Source organism: Chelonia mydas, chromosome 11, assembly GCF_015237465.2.
Source record: "Chelonia mydas isolate rCheMyd1 chromosome 11, rCheMyd1.pri.v2, whole genome shotgun sequence".
NCBI lineage: Eukaryota > Metazoa > Chordata > Testudines > Cheloniidae > Chelonia > Chelonia mydas.
The window spans coordinates 191,342-210,815 of NC_051251.2; the positions used below are offsets into that span (position 1 = coordinate 191,342).

The 19,474-nt window shown below is 46.1% G+C and overlaps 1 protein-coding gene across 5 annotated transcripts in view; it reads right to left on the bottom strand.

Annotated features, from left to right (window-relative positions):
• Window positions 1-19,474, bottom strand: part of LOC102934044 (unconventional myosin-X) — a 287,560-nt gene that overhangs the window by 183,119 nt on the left and 84,967 nt on the right. For 4 of the 5 annotated variants that reach the window (XR_006284703.1, XM_037912692.2, XM_043524831.1 and 1 more), the window contains exons 7-10: window positions 18,083-18,096; window positions 10,122-10,206; window positions 1,809-1,912; window positions 749-878 (exon numbers count right to left, since the gene is read on the bottom strand). Coding sequence is in view for 4 of the 5 variants with exons in the window: in XM_037912692.2 (XP_037768620.1) it covers window positions 749-878; window positions 1,809-1,912; window positions 10,122-10,206; window positions 18,083-18,096 (333 nt within the window). In the remaining variant the exon portion in view is untranslated. Of the gene's footprint in view, window positions 1-748; window positions 879-1,808; window positions 1,913-10,106; window positions 10,207-18,082; window positions 18,097-19,474 lie in introns of those variants that run through there. The other variant, XM_043524833.1, reaches the window with a different exon arrangement.

The window sequence follows — 19,474 nt, forward strand, 5'->3', positions numbered from 1 at the left end:
CTGATATTCTATGATTCTATGATCATTGTGCAGGGATCACTGAGCGACACACTACACAAACACATACAAGAGCTGCTGTCTGCCCAGAAGAGCTTACAATCTAGTTTGTCAGGATGCAAATGAATGTCTGTGTGAGTGTCATAAAAACCCGAAGACTAAAAGGGGAGGGAGGATGAGAGTAACAAATTAAAACAGGTTTAAAAGTTATTCTGTGTGTAATTTTGTAAATTTTTTAAAACCTTTGTTCATTTTTTAAACTTCTGCTTCTTTAGGAAATGAGGCTCTCCCAGATCAGCTCAGACTAGATACCTCTGGTTGGGGATCCTGGCTCCAATGGTGATCAGTACCAGATACTTTAGGTGTATGAAAATCTGTAGTGGACAATTTTTTTAAACCTCTGCATGTTTCTGTTTCTTTTTAAATATCTCCATATTTTTATTTACACACAGATCATAAATAACCATGTGTCTATCGACTCAGCTCCAGAGTGATGCAAGCAGGGTGAAAGGGGCCTCAGGGCCATGCCCTAAGCAGGTTGATGTATCAGGCCTTGAAGCCCTGCAACCTGGGTCAAGATCTCAATCAGAGGAACTTGGGCAATGTGAGTTGAGTGGGTTAAGCTACTGGGGCTTTGGTGAAGTGTGCCAGCAAGCTAGGGTATCAAGGGGAGAGAGGGAGGGACAGAGCCATGGTGAGAGACTATCTGGGCTTGGACAGCAGGGTGCATAGTTCACAGAATCATACTTACCTGCTTTGGTTGTAACCTGGGCTCCTCCAGCCGTCATGAACTCCATGTTTCCCAGCTGAAGGGTGCCAGAGAGAAGTTTGAAGATGTCCTGTATCTCTTCGGTGCTAAACTCCATCACTTTCAGAGCAGTCTACTCAAAGCCACAAAGAGAAGACATAACTTACATCAGCAGGACCGTGCTGTTTAAAATAGGAGGCTCAGAATCACAGTCACTCAGATGGAAGAGACCTATTAGGGAACATATAGCCCATCTCTTTGGGAGTGGTTGTACATTTATTAGTGTATTTTTAGACCTTTTCTAATCCCCTCTCTCATCATACACATTATACCCAGCTATAGAGCTTTCTGCTTACCTATTCTTCCCACCAGGTTTCACCTCTGCCCCTACACTAAAATCACCATGGTTCAATGTCATTGCTAGTTCAAGTTTGTTTCCCTTATATTTTAATATACTAAATACACTTATTTGGCCTCATTTTCACCAAACACACAGAGTCAGGTCTGTCCAAGTTCCAGGGATAGATGTATGAAGTGTCCACACCACACATTTTAAACAGTGTTGTAATCAGGTTACTTGGCTCAGTTAGATTTATAACCTTTACCTTCTGCCCTACTTTGTGTATTCAAGGGAAAGCATCCCTTCTCCTGACCAAACCCCTCACCAAGCCAGACAATGTGGTGCACGAGCCATACTAGATAACACAAGTGAAATGCCAGAGCAATGCATGCAGGTCACATGATGTTGCATCACTTCACGCAATGTCCAACTCTTCGAGCAGCTTTGTGCTGGAGACAAGGCCACTCTGACTCTCTCAGGCATTGCAGCACCTGCATGGTGTTCTCAGGCTGACTCCCTGAGTCTGGGTTTCATCCCTTTTAATCTGTGAAAATATTCCTGTTCCATTCATATTTTAATTGCTTCCCCTGTTCAAGGCCAAACCCCATCCAATACCAAAAATGATCTAACCACAGAGGCTATCAGGGATGGGAAAATTACTCTAAAGAAATTGCCACAAGATCACAGAGGAAGTGCCATATGGGACCAAGGAGAAGAACTCACCATGACCTTGTTGAACATCTCTAGATCATTCAGATTCTCAACACTCACACAGCCGGACTGGTTCAGGTAGCGATAGCTCTCCGGTTCAGAGAGAGACAGGGCTTCTGCAGCGAGCCAGTCCCCCAACATCACAGAAAGAGAGGGGGGCAGGTGTTAGTTTACTCAGGAATCAGCTGACATCCTTTGCTACTTTTTCCTTCTAAGTTATTGTGAGGGCAAGGTAGTGGAGAGGCCTTTAGATCTGGAATACTAGCAATTAGTGAAACACATCAAGATTTTATTCTCAGGCCAAGCTCCAGATATTCCAAGCCTGGCTTCACCTCTGATATAGGGAAACCACTCCTCTTTTTAAAGCTGGAGATTCACTGCTAAGAGTATTTAAATTAACAGGAAGGAGGGTACAAAACTAATCCTATGGGATTCACCTAACCAACTGCTCTCCCACTTTTCAACAAAAACAAGCCTGGGACAGTCAGAAAACAACATGTGAGACTGTGTGGAAGGATAGAGAAAAAACTGTTACCTTTCATAATTGTTGTTCTTCGAGATGCGCTGCTCATGTCCATTCCATGCTAGGTGTGTGCACGCCCACATGCCCAGTCGTCGGAGATTTTTGCCTTAGCGGTATCTGTAGGGAGGGCTGTGGCGTCCCCTGAAGTGCTGCGCTCATGCATTGGTATATTAGGTGCTGCTGGCCCCATGCCCTCTCATTTCCTTCTTGCCGGCAACTCCAGAGGGACAGAAGTGCAGGTAATGGAACGGACATGAGCAACACATCTTGAAGAACAACAGTTACGAAAGGTAGGTAACCATTTTTTCTTCTTTGAGTGCTTGCTCGTGTCGATTCCATTCTAGGTGGCTCACAAGCAGTACCCCTGGAGGTGGGCTCAGAGTTCACAGTCGTACAGCTTGCAATACTGCTCTGCCACAGCCAGCATTGTCTCGGGCCTGCTGGGTAAGCGCATAATGAGATGTAAACATGTGGTCGGACGACCAGGTGGCAGCCTTGCAGATATCCTGGATCGGCACTTAGGCTAGGAAAGCTGCCAAAGAGGCTTGTGCCCTGGTTAAATGGGCGGTTAAAATCACCGGAAGGGGCACCGTGGCTTGGTTGTAGCAGTAGCGGATACAGGTAATAATCCAAGCCGAGATCCTCTGGGCCAACACTGGACGACCTTTCATCCTGTCAGCCACTGTGATGACTAACGGCAACAATTTACGAAAAGGCTTGGTCCTCTCAATGTAGAAGGCTAGCGCCCTTCTGACATCCAGAGACTGCAACCTGCACTCCTCCTCCAACTTATGAGGTTTAGGAAAGACAGGTAAGAATATGTCCTGAGTAATATGAAACTGCGAAACAACCTTGAGTAGGAAGGCCAGATGCTGTTGCAGTTGGACCTTGTCATTGTAGAACACTGTGTAGGGCAGCTCCGAGGTAAATGCCTTAATCTGGGAGACCCTGCGGGCAGATGTTATTGCCACTAAGAAACCACCAGGAGAGGAGCAGGAAGCCAGAGGCTCAAAGGGGATTCCCGGGAGCCATGACAGCACAAGATTTAGGTCCCATGGAGGAACGGGGTCCCTGACATGAGGGTAGAGGTGCTCTGGGCCCTTGAGGAACCTGGCAGTCATGTCTTGGGTGAAAACCGACCTACCCTCGAGCAGAGGATGGAAGGCCAAAATAGCAGCCAAGTGGACCTTAACAGATGAAAGAGACAGACCCTGGAGCTTAAGATGCAGGAAGTAATCCAGGATTAAGTGCAGCGAGGTCCTCTCGTGTCGAATGCCTTTATCCGAAGTCCAGCATGTAAACCGTTTCCATTTGGCCAGATAAGTTGTTCTGGTAGAGGGCTTTCTGCTGCCCAGCAGGACCTGCTGGACACCGGCAGAGCATAGCCACTCGGACACATTCAACCGTGTAGCAGCCAGGCCATCAGGTGGAGCACCGTCAGGTTTAGATGCAACAGGCTGCCATGCTTCTGAGAAAACAGGTCCAGATGGAGTGGTAGCTGTAACGGGGCAGGCACCGAGAGGTCCAGCAACGTGCCGAACCAGCGCTGGCGTGGCCAAGCCAGAACTAGGAGGATTATTTTCGCTCTGTCCTGCTTGATCTTCACAAGGGCTCTGGATTAATGGCACTGAAAGGAAGGTGTACCTCAGAGCCCCCAACCACGGGAGCAGGAAAGTGTCCGACAGGGAGCCTGTCTGCGCCCCAGCTCAAACAGAAAGCATGACATTTTCTGTTGTGCCCAGGTGCAAAGTAATCTGCCTGGGGAGTCCCTCACCTTTGAAAAATGATGTTGAGTACTTCCGGATGGAGCGACCACTCGTGGCGAGACAAGAAGGTCCTGCTGAGGCGATCTGCCAATATGTTCCTGGCCCCAGGGCGGAGAGCAGCCACAAGATGCATGGCTGAACACAGAAGTTCCAGAACCTGAGGGCTTCTTGGCAAAGGGCTGCGGACCGGGCTCCACCTTGGTTGTTGATATAGAACATAACGGCGGCATTGTCCACCAGGACTTGAACCACCCTGCCTTTTATATGAAGCAGGAAAGCTTGACAGGCCAGACGTACTGCTTTGAGCTCCCTGACATCTGTGTGTAAGGAATGATTCGCGACTTGACCAACGACCTTATGTCCCAAGGTCACCCAGATGGGCTCCCCACCACACATCTGAAGCATTGGAGACGAGGGTGGCCGACGGGTATGGGGCCGCAAAGGGGACTCACCCCAATACCAATGCAGGGTCCAATCACCAAGCGAGTGACAACAGTATGTGGTCCAGAACCTTGACTACCCGGTCTATGTTGTGTCTGTTGGGGACGTAAACTCATGCCAGCCATGCCTGTAGGGGCCTGAGATAGAGTCATGCGTGCCAGACCGCGTAAATGCAGGCCATCATGTGGCCCAACACCCTCAAACACATGTGAGCGGTGGTGAGACGGTGGGCTTGCATCTGAGAGATTAGGTCTGACATAGCATGGAATCGGGCTTCCGGGAGGAAGGCCCTGGCCTGAACAGAGTCAAGGACCACTCCTATGAGCTCTGTGTGTTGCACCGGAACAAACATCAATTTTTTTCTCATTAATCAACAGACCTAGATCACGACATGTGGAGCAAACCAGATCGAGGTGCCGCCACTCCTGATGCCGAGACCAGCCCTTGATCAGCCAGTCGAGGTATGAGTAAATTTGAATGCCCCAACACCTCAGGTAAGCAGCCACTGGCACCATGCACTTTGTAAACATTCTCGGGGCTGACAAGAGACCAAAGGGCAGCACCATGAATTAGAAATGGCGCTGGCCCAACATGAAACGGAGGAACTGTCTGTGTTCTGGGAAAATGGAAATATGGATATATGTGTCCTTCAAGTCGAGGGCAGCGTGCCAGTCTCCCAGATCCAGGGAGGGGATGAGGGAGGCAAGGGAGACCGTGTGAAACTTCAACTTCTTGAGATGCTTGCCAAGGCGACGCAGGTCCAGGATGGGTCTTGGATCCCTTTTGCTTGTGTTGAGCAGCCAACGGTCTGATGTCACTCATGACCATGCCGACTGGAAGGGGCATAAGCGGTTGTGGAAAGAACAGGAGGATGGATCCAGGTACTTGACTGAGGCGCTGCCCCGGTTCACACCTTCAAAATGCCTGTCTCTGGCCCTCAGGGTGTTTCGAAGGGCCGGGTTAAGCCAGCAAGTGAGAGGACAAAGGACAGCATCACTTAAGCCCTTTGTCTTTGTCCTTTCACCTGTAGGATCCCTGCCGGGAAGACTCCCAGGACTGAGGTGGAGGAGGAGGCTGGAACTGCTTTCTGACCTGCTGTGGAGTATGGAGGCCCAGCGAACGCAGGATGGCCCAGGAATCTTTCAGGCCATGCAGCCTCATGTCAGCGAGCTCAGAGAAGAGCCCTGCACCTTCAAATGGGAGATCTTGGACTGTGGTCTGCATCTCTTGGTATAACCCCAAAGACCGTAGCCAAAAGCTGCACCCATGGCCACCGCCAAGGCAACCACCCTGGCAGCTGAGTCTGTAGCATCCCAGGCCATCTGGAGGGCGCCCTTCGCCACCGCTTTGCCCTCCTCCAGGATCATGGCAAACTCGAGGACTAGGTCCTGTGGAAGGGCCTCCGTGAACTTGATAAAGAAGTCGCATACGTTAAAATTGTACCTGCCCAACAGGGCTTGGTGGTTGGATACCTGGAATTGTAGGCTGGCCATCGAATAAATCTTTCTGCCAAAGAGGTCTTGTCATTTGGCGCCTTTATTTTTTGGTGTGCCACTTACCTGTCCCTGCCTGTCCCTCTCGTTAACTGCAGACACAACCAGCGACCCCGCTGGTGGGTGCATATAGACACATTCAAATCCCTTTGCGGGGACAAAACACTTCTTTTCTGCACTTTTGGACATGGGTAGAATTGAAGATGGGGTCTCCCACAGCATTTTAGCAATCTGTGGACAGGTAATGCAATGCGGGCCGGGATGGAGGAAGATATGACATTGAACAAGTCGTCTGATTGCTCCTCTAACTCCTCAATTTTGAGGTTCAAGTTGGTAGCCACCCTTTTAAGGAGCACCTGGTGCTCCTTAAAGTCATCAAGGGACTACCAATAGACCAGGAGGGCCCGGCCACTGCTTCGTCCGGTGACAAAGATGACGAGGGCATCACCAGGGGAGGGACGGGTTCCCCCTCCCTTTCTGGAGATGGCACCTTGGATGTTTGCGCCTGTTGAGTTGTCCCCGTGGTGGATTCCACACTGTGTTCCGAGCCCGGTGCCAGTGGTTTGTCCGAGGCAGCCACAGAGGAGAGGTGGGAGTATGGAGCTGGCATCACCGGTACCCCCCAAGGGTTCCAACACGGCCATTGAGCAGGCCACTGTCCCTGCTGCCATGCTACCAACACCATGCTGGTCTCGCAGCTGATGGGATTCATACCCCACCTTGGCAATGGGCTGAACCCCAGCTCCGACTCTGAACAGTCCCCTTCTGGTGACCACGGTGGGGCTGTGAGGCCTGCGTATGCCAACTAACTCTCGCCGGAGACCGATGTCCAGAGGATGGGGATTGCTGCCTGTCCCTTGAGCAGTACTGAGGCAGCGGAGATTGGTGTCGCAATGGCGAGAAGTCAGGTGCTAGGGGGGACCGGCGCCTAGGAGGATGCCTGGATAATAGAGATGTGTGCCAAGGTGATCTTAGGCAGGAGGCTGGCCGGTACTGGGACCGCAGGGACCGGTGCCTTGATTCTGCCGATCTGTGCCTTGTGGAAGGAGAGCACGGCACTGGGGACCTGGGCCTTCTAGCCATCAACTGGCGTTGTGGGACCGGTATCCTAAGCCACGGGGACATAGATGAACACCTGCAATCCGGGGGTCAATAGTGCTCCCCTGCCCTTTGGGGAGGTCCCATGACTGGCTTGCCCTTGGGCTGCAGGGCCTTAGCCACTTCTGGCACCTAGCACGGCGTTTGCCGTACCAGTAGGCCCACCAGGTCTTTGGCCACTTGGGCCATCTTGGACGATGAAGGTCCCTATAGAAGCTGGGATCCCCTACCGCTCCCAGAAATCAGATCCTTGGCTGGGCTTGGGGGTCCGACCTTAACAGTACTCCCTTGTAGCCCCAGGGCGGGCACATGGCCTGAAATAGGTACTTTGCCCAGAGCCCCCTTCCGCCCCTTGGACGATGCTAGGGAGTCCTTTTTCTTTGGACACTTCTTGGGCACCGGGAAGCGGGAACAGTGCAAGGAGGATCCCAGTGCTGGCGGGGCTCTCCACACCAATGCCAAGGTGCTAGAAGCAGAATCCAGTCGGGAAGGCTCTGACACCAGGGGCAGCACCCCTCAGGAGCTCTCTCAATCGGATGTCCCTCTCCTTTTGAATTCTGGGATGAAAGCTTTTGCAAATCCTGCACTTATCTTTTATATGGGATTCCCCCAAGCACTTCGAGCTGCTGTGAGGGTCACTGACAGGCATTGGCCTGTTGCATGAGGAAGACGGCTTAAAGCCAGTTGGGACTCTAACCACTAAACTAAGAACTAAAATTTACTTAAAATGCTAACTAAGTACCTACAAACTAAATAGAAAGGGAATAACAACGGGCTGTTAAGAACCGCTAACGCTCTTGCTTTGCAAGACAAGGCATTCTGACCAACCCTCATGAGCGGTAAGAAGGAACTGAGGGGGCCTACGGACACATGAGCGTGGCACTTAAGGGGGCGACCCTACGGATACCACTAAGGCAAAAATCTCCGATGACTGTGCACGCACACACGTAGAATGGAATCAACATGAGCAAGCACTTGAAGAAGAGGTCAACACCAGATGAGAGGAGGGTCAGCAAGGGGAGGGGAGAGGGGTAAGTGAGGTCAGCTACAGCAAGTACATGGAGAGTTCTAATAACCAAGGAGGCACATTGTAAAATAGATCCTGAAATGAATGGGCAGTGTGTGAAGATGTGTATGGACAGCTAAGGAGGCCCGCAGTGGTCTCCATAGAGAATACATTCCTGAGATAAATTCAGTAAACACAAAAATCCTCATTATTTAAAGAGGACATTTCTTAGGGATTTTAGACCCAGAATATGACTACCCTTAAAAAGGGAACTGCAAAAGATTAAAAGAATTAAAGAAGCTGCTAGCAATGTCCTGTCAGTAAGAGGGACATTTGGTCCATAACAATGCACCCCAAAGAGGAAATTCTCTTCAGCTTTCTGCAGTGTTGGATGTTTAAGTACTTCTTTAACTATGGACACCATTAGGGATGTGTTTAAACGTCCTGTTATCCATCTACAGAATATAGAATCAAGTTCAAGGTCTTGGTCCTTGTCTTCAAGGAGTTTAATGGCCTGAGTCCAGCATATCTAAAAGAAAACCTAAAGCTCTGGGATGAAGACAGGTCGACCCACTCCATTCCTCAGGCCCAATGGAACTTTCTACTGTAAAGATGAAGCTTATTTGTGCAGGTAACAGATTTTTCTCAGGGGCTGGTCCAAGATTGTGGAATGAACTCCAACGAGGACTAAGGGCCATTGCAAACCACAGCACCTTCCACTCCAAGTGCCAAGAGCACTTCTCTGACCAGCCTTCTCTAACAAACACAGCAGCGCAAACAGTAGGGGAAAAAAATCCTACCAAAAGAAAACATTGCACTGAGCACACAATTCCCCTCCCACCTGCCGCCAAAGAAGAACAAAGCACACGTAACAGATGTTGTTAGTCATGTCACTTAATGCACGACTGGAAGGCGCTCAGACACTACAGTTTTGAGGAAAATATATGAAGAAGAATAGACCCAAACTGAACCGAATCCTTCTGGCATCCTTGTCCCTCTACATTATCTCTTCTGCTCTTGTGGCTTCAATTACGATCTCTGCTGTGCTGATGAATCCATGGTATCTCCCCACTCACTCCAGCCTCATCCCTCTTATTGTCTCTCTAATATCCCACTCCCAGGGCAAAATTAACATTGTAAAAACTGAACTCACCTTTCTCCACAAAACTTCCTCTTGTTCACCCTTCTCTATCATTGTTAACAATCTCACCCAGATTCACCATCACTGTGTCATTTTCAGCTCCCTTTCTACCCCAGCTATACAGCTGCCAAATCCTGTTGCTTTTCCTATATGACGTCTCCAAATTCCATCCTTTCCTTCCCCACGACTAGAGTTAAAATCTTTATCCAGGCTCTGGTTGTCACTTGCTCCACTGCTATAACCTCTTCCTCTCTGGTCTCCCCAAATCTCACCTCTCCGTCTGTGAAAAATTCTGCCTTGAAAAATCTCTGCTGCCTGTTACTCCCTCTCTTTAAATCCATCCACTGGATCCCTCCTGCCTTCTGTATCAAGTTTAAGGCTCCTCATCCTCCCCTTCAAAGGCCTAAATAATTTAGCTTAGCTTGGTGCACTTTGCTGTGCAAAGACATCTCTCTCCCACTTCCTCTTATGCCTGGAACTCCCTTTCCATTCTAGTGCAACAGATATCCACCCTCTCCTCTCTCCCATTTCTCCTTTTTGAGAAGGCTAGCAGTGTTTATCAACCACCCAAAGTGCTGTTATTTATTTTGGAAAACCTGCCACCCCGCTCCTACTTACTGCTCCTGTTTACACAAGGGTCACATTAGCTCTCTTTTGCCACTTTTGTTGCACTGGAAGCTCATATTCAATGTCCATTATGACCCCTAACCCTTTTCAGAGTAGTTGCTTTCGAGGATACAGCACCCCATTTTGCAGGTGTGGCCTGCACTCTTAATTTCTAGATGTTCAACCTTGCATTCGGCTGTATTAAAATTTATTTTGTTTGCATGGGGCCAGCTTACCGAGAGATCAATTACCTTTCTGCTCCCCACTGACACCAGCTAGCAATGCATAAAAGATGTGGTAATTCCGCTCTCCCAGGTTCTGGTGCACAACTCGATTCTGAAATGAACACAAGAGGACAGCTGGTAGCAAGTGAAATCCATGTTAGACTCAGAATTCATGGTAGTGAAGAACATTGAGAGGGCAAGGCCCTCAGGGAATCTCTAAGGCCAACGCAGGCAAAGCAGTAACTGGGACCTTGAGGGTCTTACCACCCAAATTAATCTCACATCAAAACATGCTCTTGTTGCTACTGCGCATGTGCAAATTTCTCTGAACTATTAAACAAGAGCAAGGTGTGTCCAGGAACTGAAGTCTCAAGTGAGGTCCTCGCCCTTAGCCCTTACCTCAACTGAGTGTTTCACCTTCCTAACATAATGACAGGTTTCAGAGCAGCAGCCGGGTTAGTCTGTATTCGCAAAAAGAAAAGGAGGACTTGCGGCACCTTCGAGACTAACAAATTTATTTGAGCATAAGCTTTCATGAGCTACATCGAATGCATCCGATGAAGTGAGCTGTAGCTCACGACAGCTTATGCTCAAATAAATTTGTTAGTCTTCAAGGTGCCACAAGTCCTCCTGTTCTTTTCACCTTCCTAAGTACACTTATTCAGTGCAGAGGTTCTGCAATAATGTGTGAGATTAGAGTTCTGGTTGATGGGAGCAAAGTGCCCAGGAAGTCCCTCTCATCCAGATCCCAGGCTCTTTTGTCCATATCATGGAACCCAGCCTTTATTTGGACAATCACTGAATGACATACGGGTGGGGGTGTACAAAAAGGAGGGCAAATTTACAGGAGGTCACATTTTGACATATAGGGAGACCTCAGCAAAATGTATATAGTCGGAGGTGCCATTTAGGGAGGGCAGGGGAGCATCTCCTCCCCCCACACCCCGAGTTTCGTACCACAGAGGAGCGCAAACAGGAAAATGAACCACTTCTCCGTGCTCTCGCCGGAGGAGCCAGAAGCCCTTAGCTGTGGTCTGAGAAGTTGCTGCACAGCTGTCCCTGAGGAGCTGGACAAGCAGCTCCCCCCACCCTGGCTCAGGTTTCCCTGGCTGTCGGCTCTGTGGCAGGGACCAGGAGAGCTGACACTCCCTCTCCCCCCGCCAGCCCCCGCAGCCCCAGGATCAGAGGGGCACTCAAAGCAATTCATATGGGTAAATAGCTCCTTGTTACCCAGCTGATAGGATGAGAGCCAGGAGAGAGCACTTTCTGGATAGCCTTGGCCCAGAGAAGGGACCTGATGTGTGCTGATCTCCTTAAGTCTCTCCACAAAGCTGATCAATTTTATTTTCAGTGTAACAGTCAGTGCTGCCCTTATACAAGTCAGCTGCGCCTAATGAAAATCAGAGGAGGTTACTGTACATACCTCTACTTCTCAATCAGCAAATAACAATGTTTTCTTTCTTGAATTAGCCTACATACCCCTGGGACATTTTTTTTAAACAATTCCTGGAGGGCTCTTAATCCTACCAGGTTGTTACAGCCTTGGAACAGGTCTCTTTACTAACTTCCTTAATATATGAGTATGCCCTTGAAGCGACAAGGGCAAATTTTCCTAATATTATTTAAGACATATAGGATTATATATATTATATTTTCATTAAGAAATGGTTAAGAATCATCCAGTTTGGCCACTGCAGATACTGACTCAGGAAATCTATATCACATTATAGAATTGAACAGTTTCCAGAGGCTAAAACAGGCTTTTAGATCAGTCATTTGTAAATGCAAGTTCAATTTTTAAATTAATTTTTATGTTTTAATTTTTACATCTTTAGTACCTTGAACTGAAGTGTGTTTTCATTTGTTTATCAAATGCATTGTATAAACAGATTACAATGTTTAAGACTTTATTTATAATTACTGAGTAACTTAATAGGACAAGAAAACACACTGCTATTGAGAAAAGGTGATAATATTTTTATCTACTGAAAATACACCTTCAGGTGTCTTAGCGCTGATAGGAAACCCATGTTGGCCTATCTACTGTAATATTTTCTTTTCAATTATCACTTTAAATATCACTTTTCATCTTTCCTTTTTTGAAGCTAGTGCCAAAACAAATTTGTTCTCTAATTTATTAGTTATTCCACGTTTTAGAATGATTGAGGGGAGACAACTGCTTTAGACTTCATCGCTTTTGAATGAGAAATCAAATATACAAATTAAGAGTGCACGTTTTCTTGCTTATAATTTTCTAGACGGTAATATAAATGAAAATAAAAGAATATGTGGATGTTTCAGGGTGATTGCTCAATATCATTGTCCTTACAGCTTCACACCAAATACTCTGCATGAATTTTATTTACCGGTTAAAGTTATTAGTTCTTGTATTAAGGTTCCAAAACTGATATAGGAAAGTAAATGCAAAGTAATGCACATTGGAAAACATTATCCCACTATGCATACAAAATGATGGGCTCTAAATTAGCTATTACCACTCAAGAAAAAGATCTTGGAGGTATCGTAGATAGTTCTCTAAAAACATCCGCTCAATGTGCGGCAGCAATCAAAAAGGCTAAAAGAATGTTAGGAACCATTAGGAAACGGAGACAGATAAGACAGAAAATATCATAATGCCTCTATATAAATCCATGGTAGCCCAGACCTTGAATACTGCATGCAGATGTGGTCGCCCCATCTCAAAAACAATATATTGGAATTGGAAATGGTACAGGGAAGGGCAATAAAAATGATTAGGGGTATGGAACAGCTTCCGTATGAGGTAAGATTAAAAAGACTGGGACTTTTCACCTTGGAAAGAGATGACGAAGGGGGGATATGACAGAGGTCTATACAATCTTGACTGGTGTGGAGTAAGTGAATAAGGAAATGTTATTCACATAACACAAAAACTAGGGGTGACCCAATGAAATTAATAGGCAGAATGTTTAAAACAAAGGACGTACTACTTCACACACTGCACAGTCAACCTCTAGGGTTCAAAAAAGAACTGGATAAGTTCATGGAGGACAGGTCCATCAATGGCTCTTTAGCCAGAATGGTCAGAGATGCAATGCCATGCTCCGAGTTTCCCGAGCCTCTATTTGCCAGCAACTGGGAGTGGACAACAGGGGATGAATCACTTGATGATAGCATGTTCTTTTCATCCCCTCAGAAGCACCCACTGGCCACTGTCAGAAGACAGGATACAGGGCTAGATGGACCATTGGTCTGACCCCGTATGGCCGTTCTTATGATACCTCAAGGTTTGGGATTGTGAATATCTTGCTGTATTATCTCTTTATTGTTCTAAACGTACATATCAAAACTTAATATATTGGCTTTAATTGTTGTTTGTATATATTGTCTTTCTTTATATAGGAATTAGACACACTGCTTCTGTCAGGTAATTTCTAAGTTATTATCTGCAAAAAAAAAAAAAACCTAGAGAGTTTTCAGGTGCCTAAGTAGCCCCTGGAATCACAGTTAAACTTGCCCCGCTACCAAAATCTGAAATTGTGGCCCTAAATATAGCCCCAAGATTTCACTACTGGTTCCAAAAAGAGCACATTTTGATAGTTAATGGAAGCCTATCAAGAGTTGCCCACCCTTTGGTTTCCACCTCTGCCCAAGGAGGGCTCTTATTGAAGAGTATGGGGTACAAATATAGCCCTTAATCCTAGAAAATCTTCACTACAGGAGTTTTTAATCCCCCAGACAGTATCATCGAACTGGACTTCCTGCATGAATGAAAACTGATGACATGACAAATAACTGACAAGATGTGGCCCTTGAGTAATTATCACTTGACTTAGGAAAATGTACTGTAGTGTGGCTAACAAACAAAAGTCACTACCAGTTCCCAATTTTAGAAAATGATCTATCGTACACTAGAAAGGCACTGAGTACATTACAGGGAAAGAACAAAATATTTAACATACTGTTTTTAAAATGTGTGTTTCATTTTGAATGCTGATCTCCTTCAGTTCTTTTAAAGGTCCTGTCTGATAGGCACCTAACTTGGACTTCACGGAGTACATCCCAGACACCACTAAAAAGCCAGATTTGGGGGAAAAGTGATTCAAAATATTTCCATGCACAATGCATTCAGAAATATTAATTTTTAAAAATAGCATAGTGACTTTGAGCTGTACAGTCGTCTTCCTTACCTTGCTGGTTTGATCATCTCACAGCTCCCTTTGAATCCATTTGCAGGTTCCCCATCTCCTGTTGTATCAGATTTAAACAACATGTCTTCTCCTTCAAGGTCTAAATCTGCCCCTCTGCTTATCTATCCTTGCTGAGCTCCATGTGATACCCTGCCCCCTCCACTCCTGCCCATCAGTTTGTCAATCTTTTAAACATTTTCCTCCATGCTTTCTTTCATGTATTCCCCCAACATCCCTAAACTCATCTGAAAGGACCCTCCCCTGTTTTTAAATCTTCCCTAAAATCCAATGTAGGCAGCACAGCAGAAGTGAAATTTGTTGATTTGAACAGACATCCATTTTGTTGTTCCTTTCTCCTGATCTCCGTATACCTGTCAACTCCCTGGGGTACAGACTGTCCATTACAGCGTGTATGGAAAGTACCAAACCATATTATGGGCATTACCACAAACAATAAGTTGAGATTCATTTATATTGGACATTACTTATGATAAAGTTTACCTGACTAACTTATTGTGAAAGAGTAGTAGTGATTTAGTTGGGGATTGGTCCTGCTTTGAGCAGGGGGTTGGTGTAGATGACCTCCTGAGGTCCCTTCCAACCCTGATATTCTATGATTCTATGTCAGTTCAAATTGGGTTCTATTTTGCATTTACAATGGAGGTTCAAACTCCTTTTTGTTGTTGTTTTTTAAAGACAAAACAGTGTATCCACCCCAAATTTTGAGACTATGATCTCCAAGGAAACTTGAATTTTCTGAGGATTTTCAAAAAAAAATCTGTTAATTAGTTTAAGTACTAATCAGTTAAAAATTGGTTCTAAAGGAAAAAAAACTCATGAAAACAAGTATCTCTAAAGAATCTCAGGGTTTTTCAGGTACCATTAATTTGAAAACTATAGACTGTATAAAATCACAAACATGTACCTAGTAAGAATATCAGGGTCTCCTTAGAATTATATTATTTGTTAATTAACAAAAGAAATTAGTATCATTCATCATATCAAGCTTTCTGTGCTGCATTTAGCCAATGGAGAAAATGTTGCAACGTCCATTCTCTAGTGCAGTACGCAGATGCCTTGTTGAACAGTTTAGGAGAAGAATACAACGTGCCTTTTGCCATAGCTCACCTGTAACATCCCCTACAGCTGAAGCAGAGCATTAATAGGGAGCACAAAGAACATGTTTTGCAAGTCACAGTCATTCATGTTGCACTGAAAAAGATTTTCAACAAAGGAATGGCTACTTTGATGAATACAAGGATTTCTGTGAGATCAGTTTTCCCCAAATATGAGCACGTGCCTAAGAACATAAGTACAGCCATATGGTGTCAGACCAATGGTCTATCTAGCCCAGTATCCTGTCTTCTGGCACTGGCCAAAGCTTCAGAGGGAATGAACAGAACAGGCAATCATCAAGTGATGCATCCCCTGTTGCCCATTCCCAGCTTCTGGCAAACAGAGGCTACGGATGCCCAGAGCATGGTGTTGCATCTCTGACCATCTTGACTAATAGCCATTGACGGACCTATCCTCCATCAACTTATCTAGTTCTATTTTTGAACTCTGTTCTAGTTTTGGCCTTCACAACATCCTCTGGCAAGGAGTTCCACAGGTTGACTGTGCGTTGTGTGAAGAAATATTTCTTTTTGTTTAATTTAAACCTGCTGCCTCTTAATTTAATCGGGTGACCCCTGGTTCTTGTGTTATGTGAAGGTGTAAATAACGTTTCCGTCGTCACTTTCTCCACACCAGTCAACATTTTATAAACCACTCTCATATCCCCTCTAAGTCATCTCTTTTCCAAGCTGAAAAGTCCCAGTCTTGTTCATCTCTCCTCACATAAAAGCTGTTCCATATCCCTAATCATTTTTGTTGCTCTTCTCTGTACCTTTTCCAATTCTAATATGTCTTTTTTGAGATGGGGCGACCAGAACTGCATGCAGTATTTAAGCTGTGGGCTTACCATGAATTTGTATAGAGGCATTTTGATATTTATTGTCTTATTAGTTATCCCTTCCCTACTGGTTCCTAACACTGTTAGCTTTTTGGACCACTGCTACACATTTTGCAGATGTTTTCAGAGAACTAGACACAATGACTCTAAGATCTCTTTCTTGAGTGGTAACAGCTAATTTAGACTCCATCATTGTATATGTATAGTTGAAATTATGTTTTCCAGGGTGCATTATTTTGCATTTATCAACACGGAATTTCATCTGCCATTTTGTTGCTCAGTCACTCAGTTTTGTAAGAGCCCTCTGTAACTCTTTGCAGTCAGCTTTGGACTTAACTATCTTGAGTAATTTTGTATCATCTGCAAATTTTGCCACCACACTGTTTATCCCTTTTTCCAGGTCAGTTATGATTACGTTGTACAGCACTGGTCCCAGTACAGACCCCTGGGTGACACCACTATTTACCTCTCTCCATTCTGAAAACTGACCTTTTATTCTTACTCTTTGTTTCCTATCTTTTAACCACTTACTGATTCATGAGAGGACCTTCCCTCTTATCTCATGACAGCTGACTTTGCTTAAGAGCCTTTGATGAGGGACCTTGTCAAAGGCTTTCTGAACCTCTAAGTACACTATATCCAATGGATCCCCCTTGTCCACGTTTGATGACTCCCCCCAAAAAGTAATTGAAATTGATTGGTAAGGCCTGATTTCCCTTTACAAAACTGTGGAGAAAGGAGGAGAAGGGGTCAGGGTTCTTTGGGATAGCGGTGAGGGTGGAATTTGTGGAAGTAGGTACTGAAAGGCTGGCATTCGTGTTGGGGCAAAGTTTAAAGTTGCGGTGCATTGTAGATGTGTATTAAGGCCATGCTAGTGATGAGTTGGGTCTCTCCCAGGATTGGGGACTAGAGGACATGTGCTGTTGGTTGCCTTACCTTTTAATTTCCTTGCTGTTGGGATTGTGGTGTGTTAGGCAGGTTACATATAAACCATCCTTAACTGACACACAGCATAATGTTTTAGTGCAATAAATAATGCAACAGCACAAATGCGTCCCATGTACTTTCCTAACTTCAAAGGGTACTTAAACAAGGACCACTGGCAACTGAATCTCCCTGGCTAAGTACACCCATCAAAATGTGCCCTTTGAAAAGCTAGTAGTGACTATATTAGTCAAAACATGCCTTCCTTACTCTGGGATGAAAAACAAGGAGCAAAAAGGTATGAGAGGGTCTTGCCACACCTACCAAAATAGGCAGCCATAGATCACTCGGCCAGATGGTGGACAAATTTTGACATGGCACCATTTCAGAGAACCTACTGGTAGAGTCTGCACACACTCTGAGAAGGAATGAGCCTCATATCAGCAGCAGCTACTCCTGGTCTAACTACAGTAAAGTGCCTAATCCACATGCCCTCCAAAATTACAGTCATTGCAGAGTACAGATTATTTAGGAAGAGGGTAAAAGCCCTTTAAGGAAATGGCTCTGAAGGAACCAGAGCCCCTAAATGCCATGGCCTGACCTCACATCCCCCAGGCTGCAAAGGTTAGCCAGGCAACAAGGGAAGAGTTTGAAAGGCCCTTTCTCTGAAGCAGAGCATTAAAACAAAGCTCTCCATGAACAAACATCCTTCCTCCCGTGTCACTGGTACTCATTTGGAATGACCGGAGAGAGAACATCGTCAACAACATCCTGGAGAAGTGATGCCTTCACTGCAGTGACTGGACACAGAGGTAGCACTGTCCAACCGAGAAGGGGCAGCCCTGCTTGGACACTGCCTCAGGGGAGAGAGAGGGAATGGAGGGGCTCACAAGACTGAGGGAGGGTGGGGAGACGCACCCCCAGAAACAAACTTTACTCACCTTCTCCAATAAATCTGAGCATCAGGTTAAGGGGGAAACAACATTCAAGTGACCTCCCAATCTGATTTTCTGGTGCCTGCCAAAGAATTTCCGAGCCCCATGGGAATTAATCCAGTGCCACTGTAGCGCAGACACTTACCACAGTATTGGGTGGGGTTCTTCTGTCACCTCTCCAAAAGGTGTTAGCTTGGTCAACTGAAGAACTCTTCCATACATAGTCTTGTCTACAGTGGGGCTTATGTCAACAACTATGTCCCCCAGGGAATTTTTCACACCCCTGCACAACATTGCTAGGTCAGCCTAGGTTTTATATGTAGACCAGGCTTCAGGCTATAGGAAAGAGGCACTGAATGGCCATGAGCATTACTTTCCGAACAAGAGATTTAAGAGAGAGAGTGGAAGAGAGGTCAGGCCGAGCACAGGGTCTGTGGCAGGCCAGAGTACACCAGGAGAGGCAGAGGTCAAGCCCAGGGTATCCAGTGAGGTCACAGAAGCTAGAGATTCATAGTTTTTAAGGCCAGAAGTGACGCATTATAATAATCTAGCCTGACCTCCTACATAACACAGGCCACAAAACGTCCCAAGTGATTTCTGCCCCAACTTCTATTTGAGATGGAGGAGCCTTTACCTGCAGAAAGTGGGAGAGGAGAGAAGAGCAGAGGAGAGGCTGAGCTCTCACTCTGTCCAAATCGTTTTTTTCTTTTCTTTTTTTAAATCAGCACCAGCAACTGCATTGGTCCAGGGAGAATTACTTTCAATGGTCCTAAGTACCTGCTGCTCCCCTGGAATCTAGTGGGACTTGCAGTGCTCAGCATCTTTGAAAATCAAGTCACTTATTCAGGTCTCTTACCTTTAGGCATCCAAGGTTGGCCTTGGGCAAGACACTCAAGCCAAAATTTTCCCCACAATAAGTCACTAACTTGGCTGCCACCTGACTCTGTGGTCCAGATTCTCCAGTCTGTCAGGGCGCCTTTGTGCCATGTAAGCTGCACAAAGTGCTTTAAAGCAGCCAGAGATGGCCTGTGGAGCACTCACCACATAAAATAACTCTCTGCTGATGTCCAGCTGCCTTCTACCCCAGCCGCCTCCCGCCCCCCAGTCCCAGTGTGATGGGAAAGGGGTGGGGAGATGTCAAAGCCATTCCAGCAGTGGGGACTGCGCAAAAGCAGACCTCGACTCTGCTCAATCCTCCCCCGGCATATCTTAGGGTTGCCCTTGTGCACTGGCACTGGGCAGCTCCTATATCAGAGAGCTGCAACTGGCTCCCTACAGCTGCCATTGTTCCTTATGTCTGAGTGCAGCTTGGACATGGTGGATAATGTCTTCTTAACTCCCAGCCAGGGCTTGGCTGTTGACTGCAGTTCCCAAGAGAACATACACAAAAGGGAACAA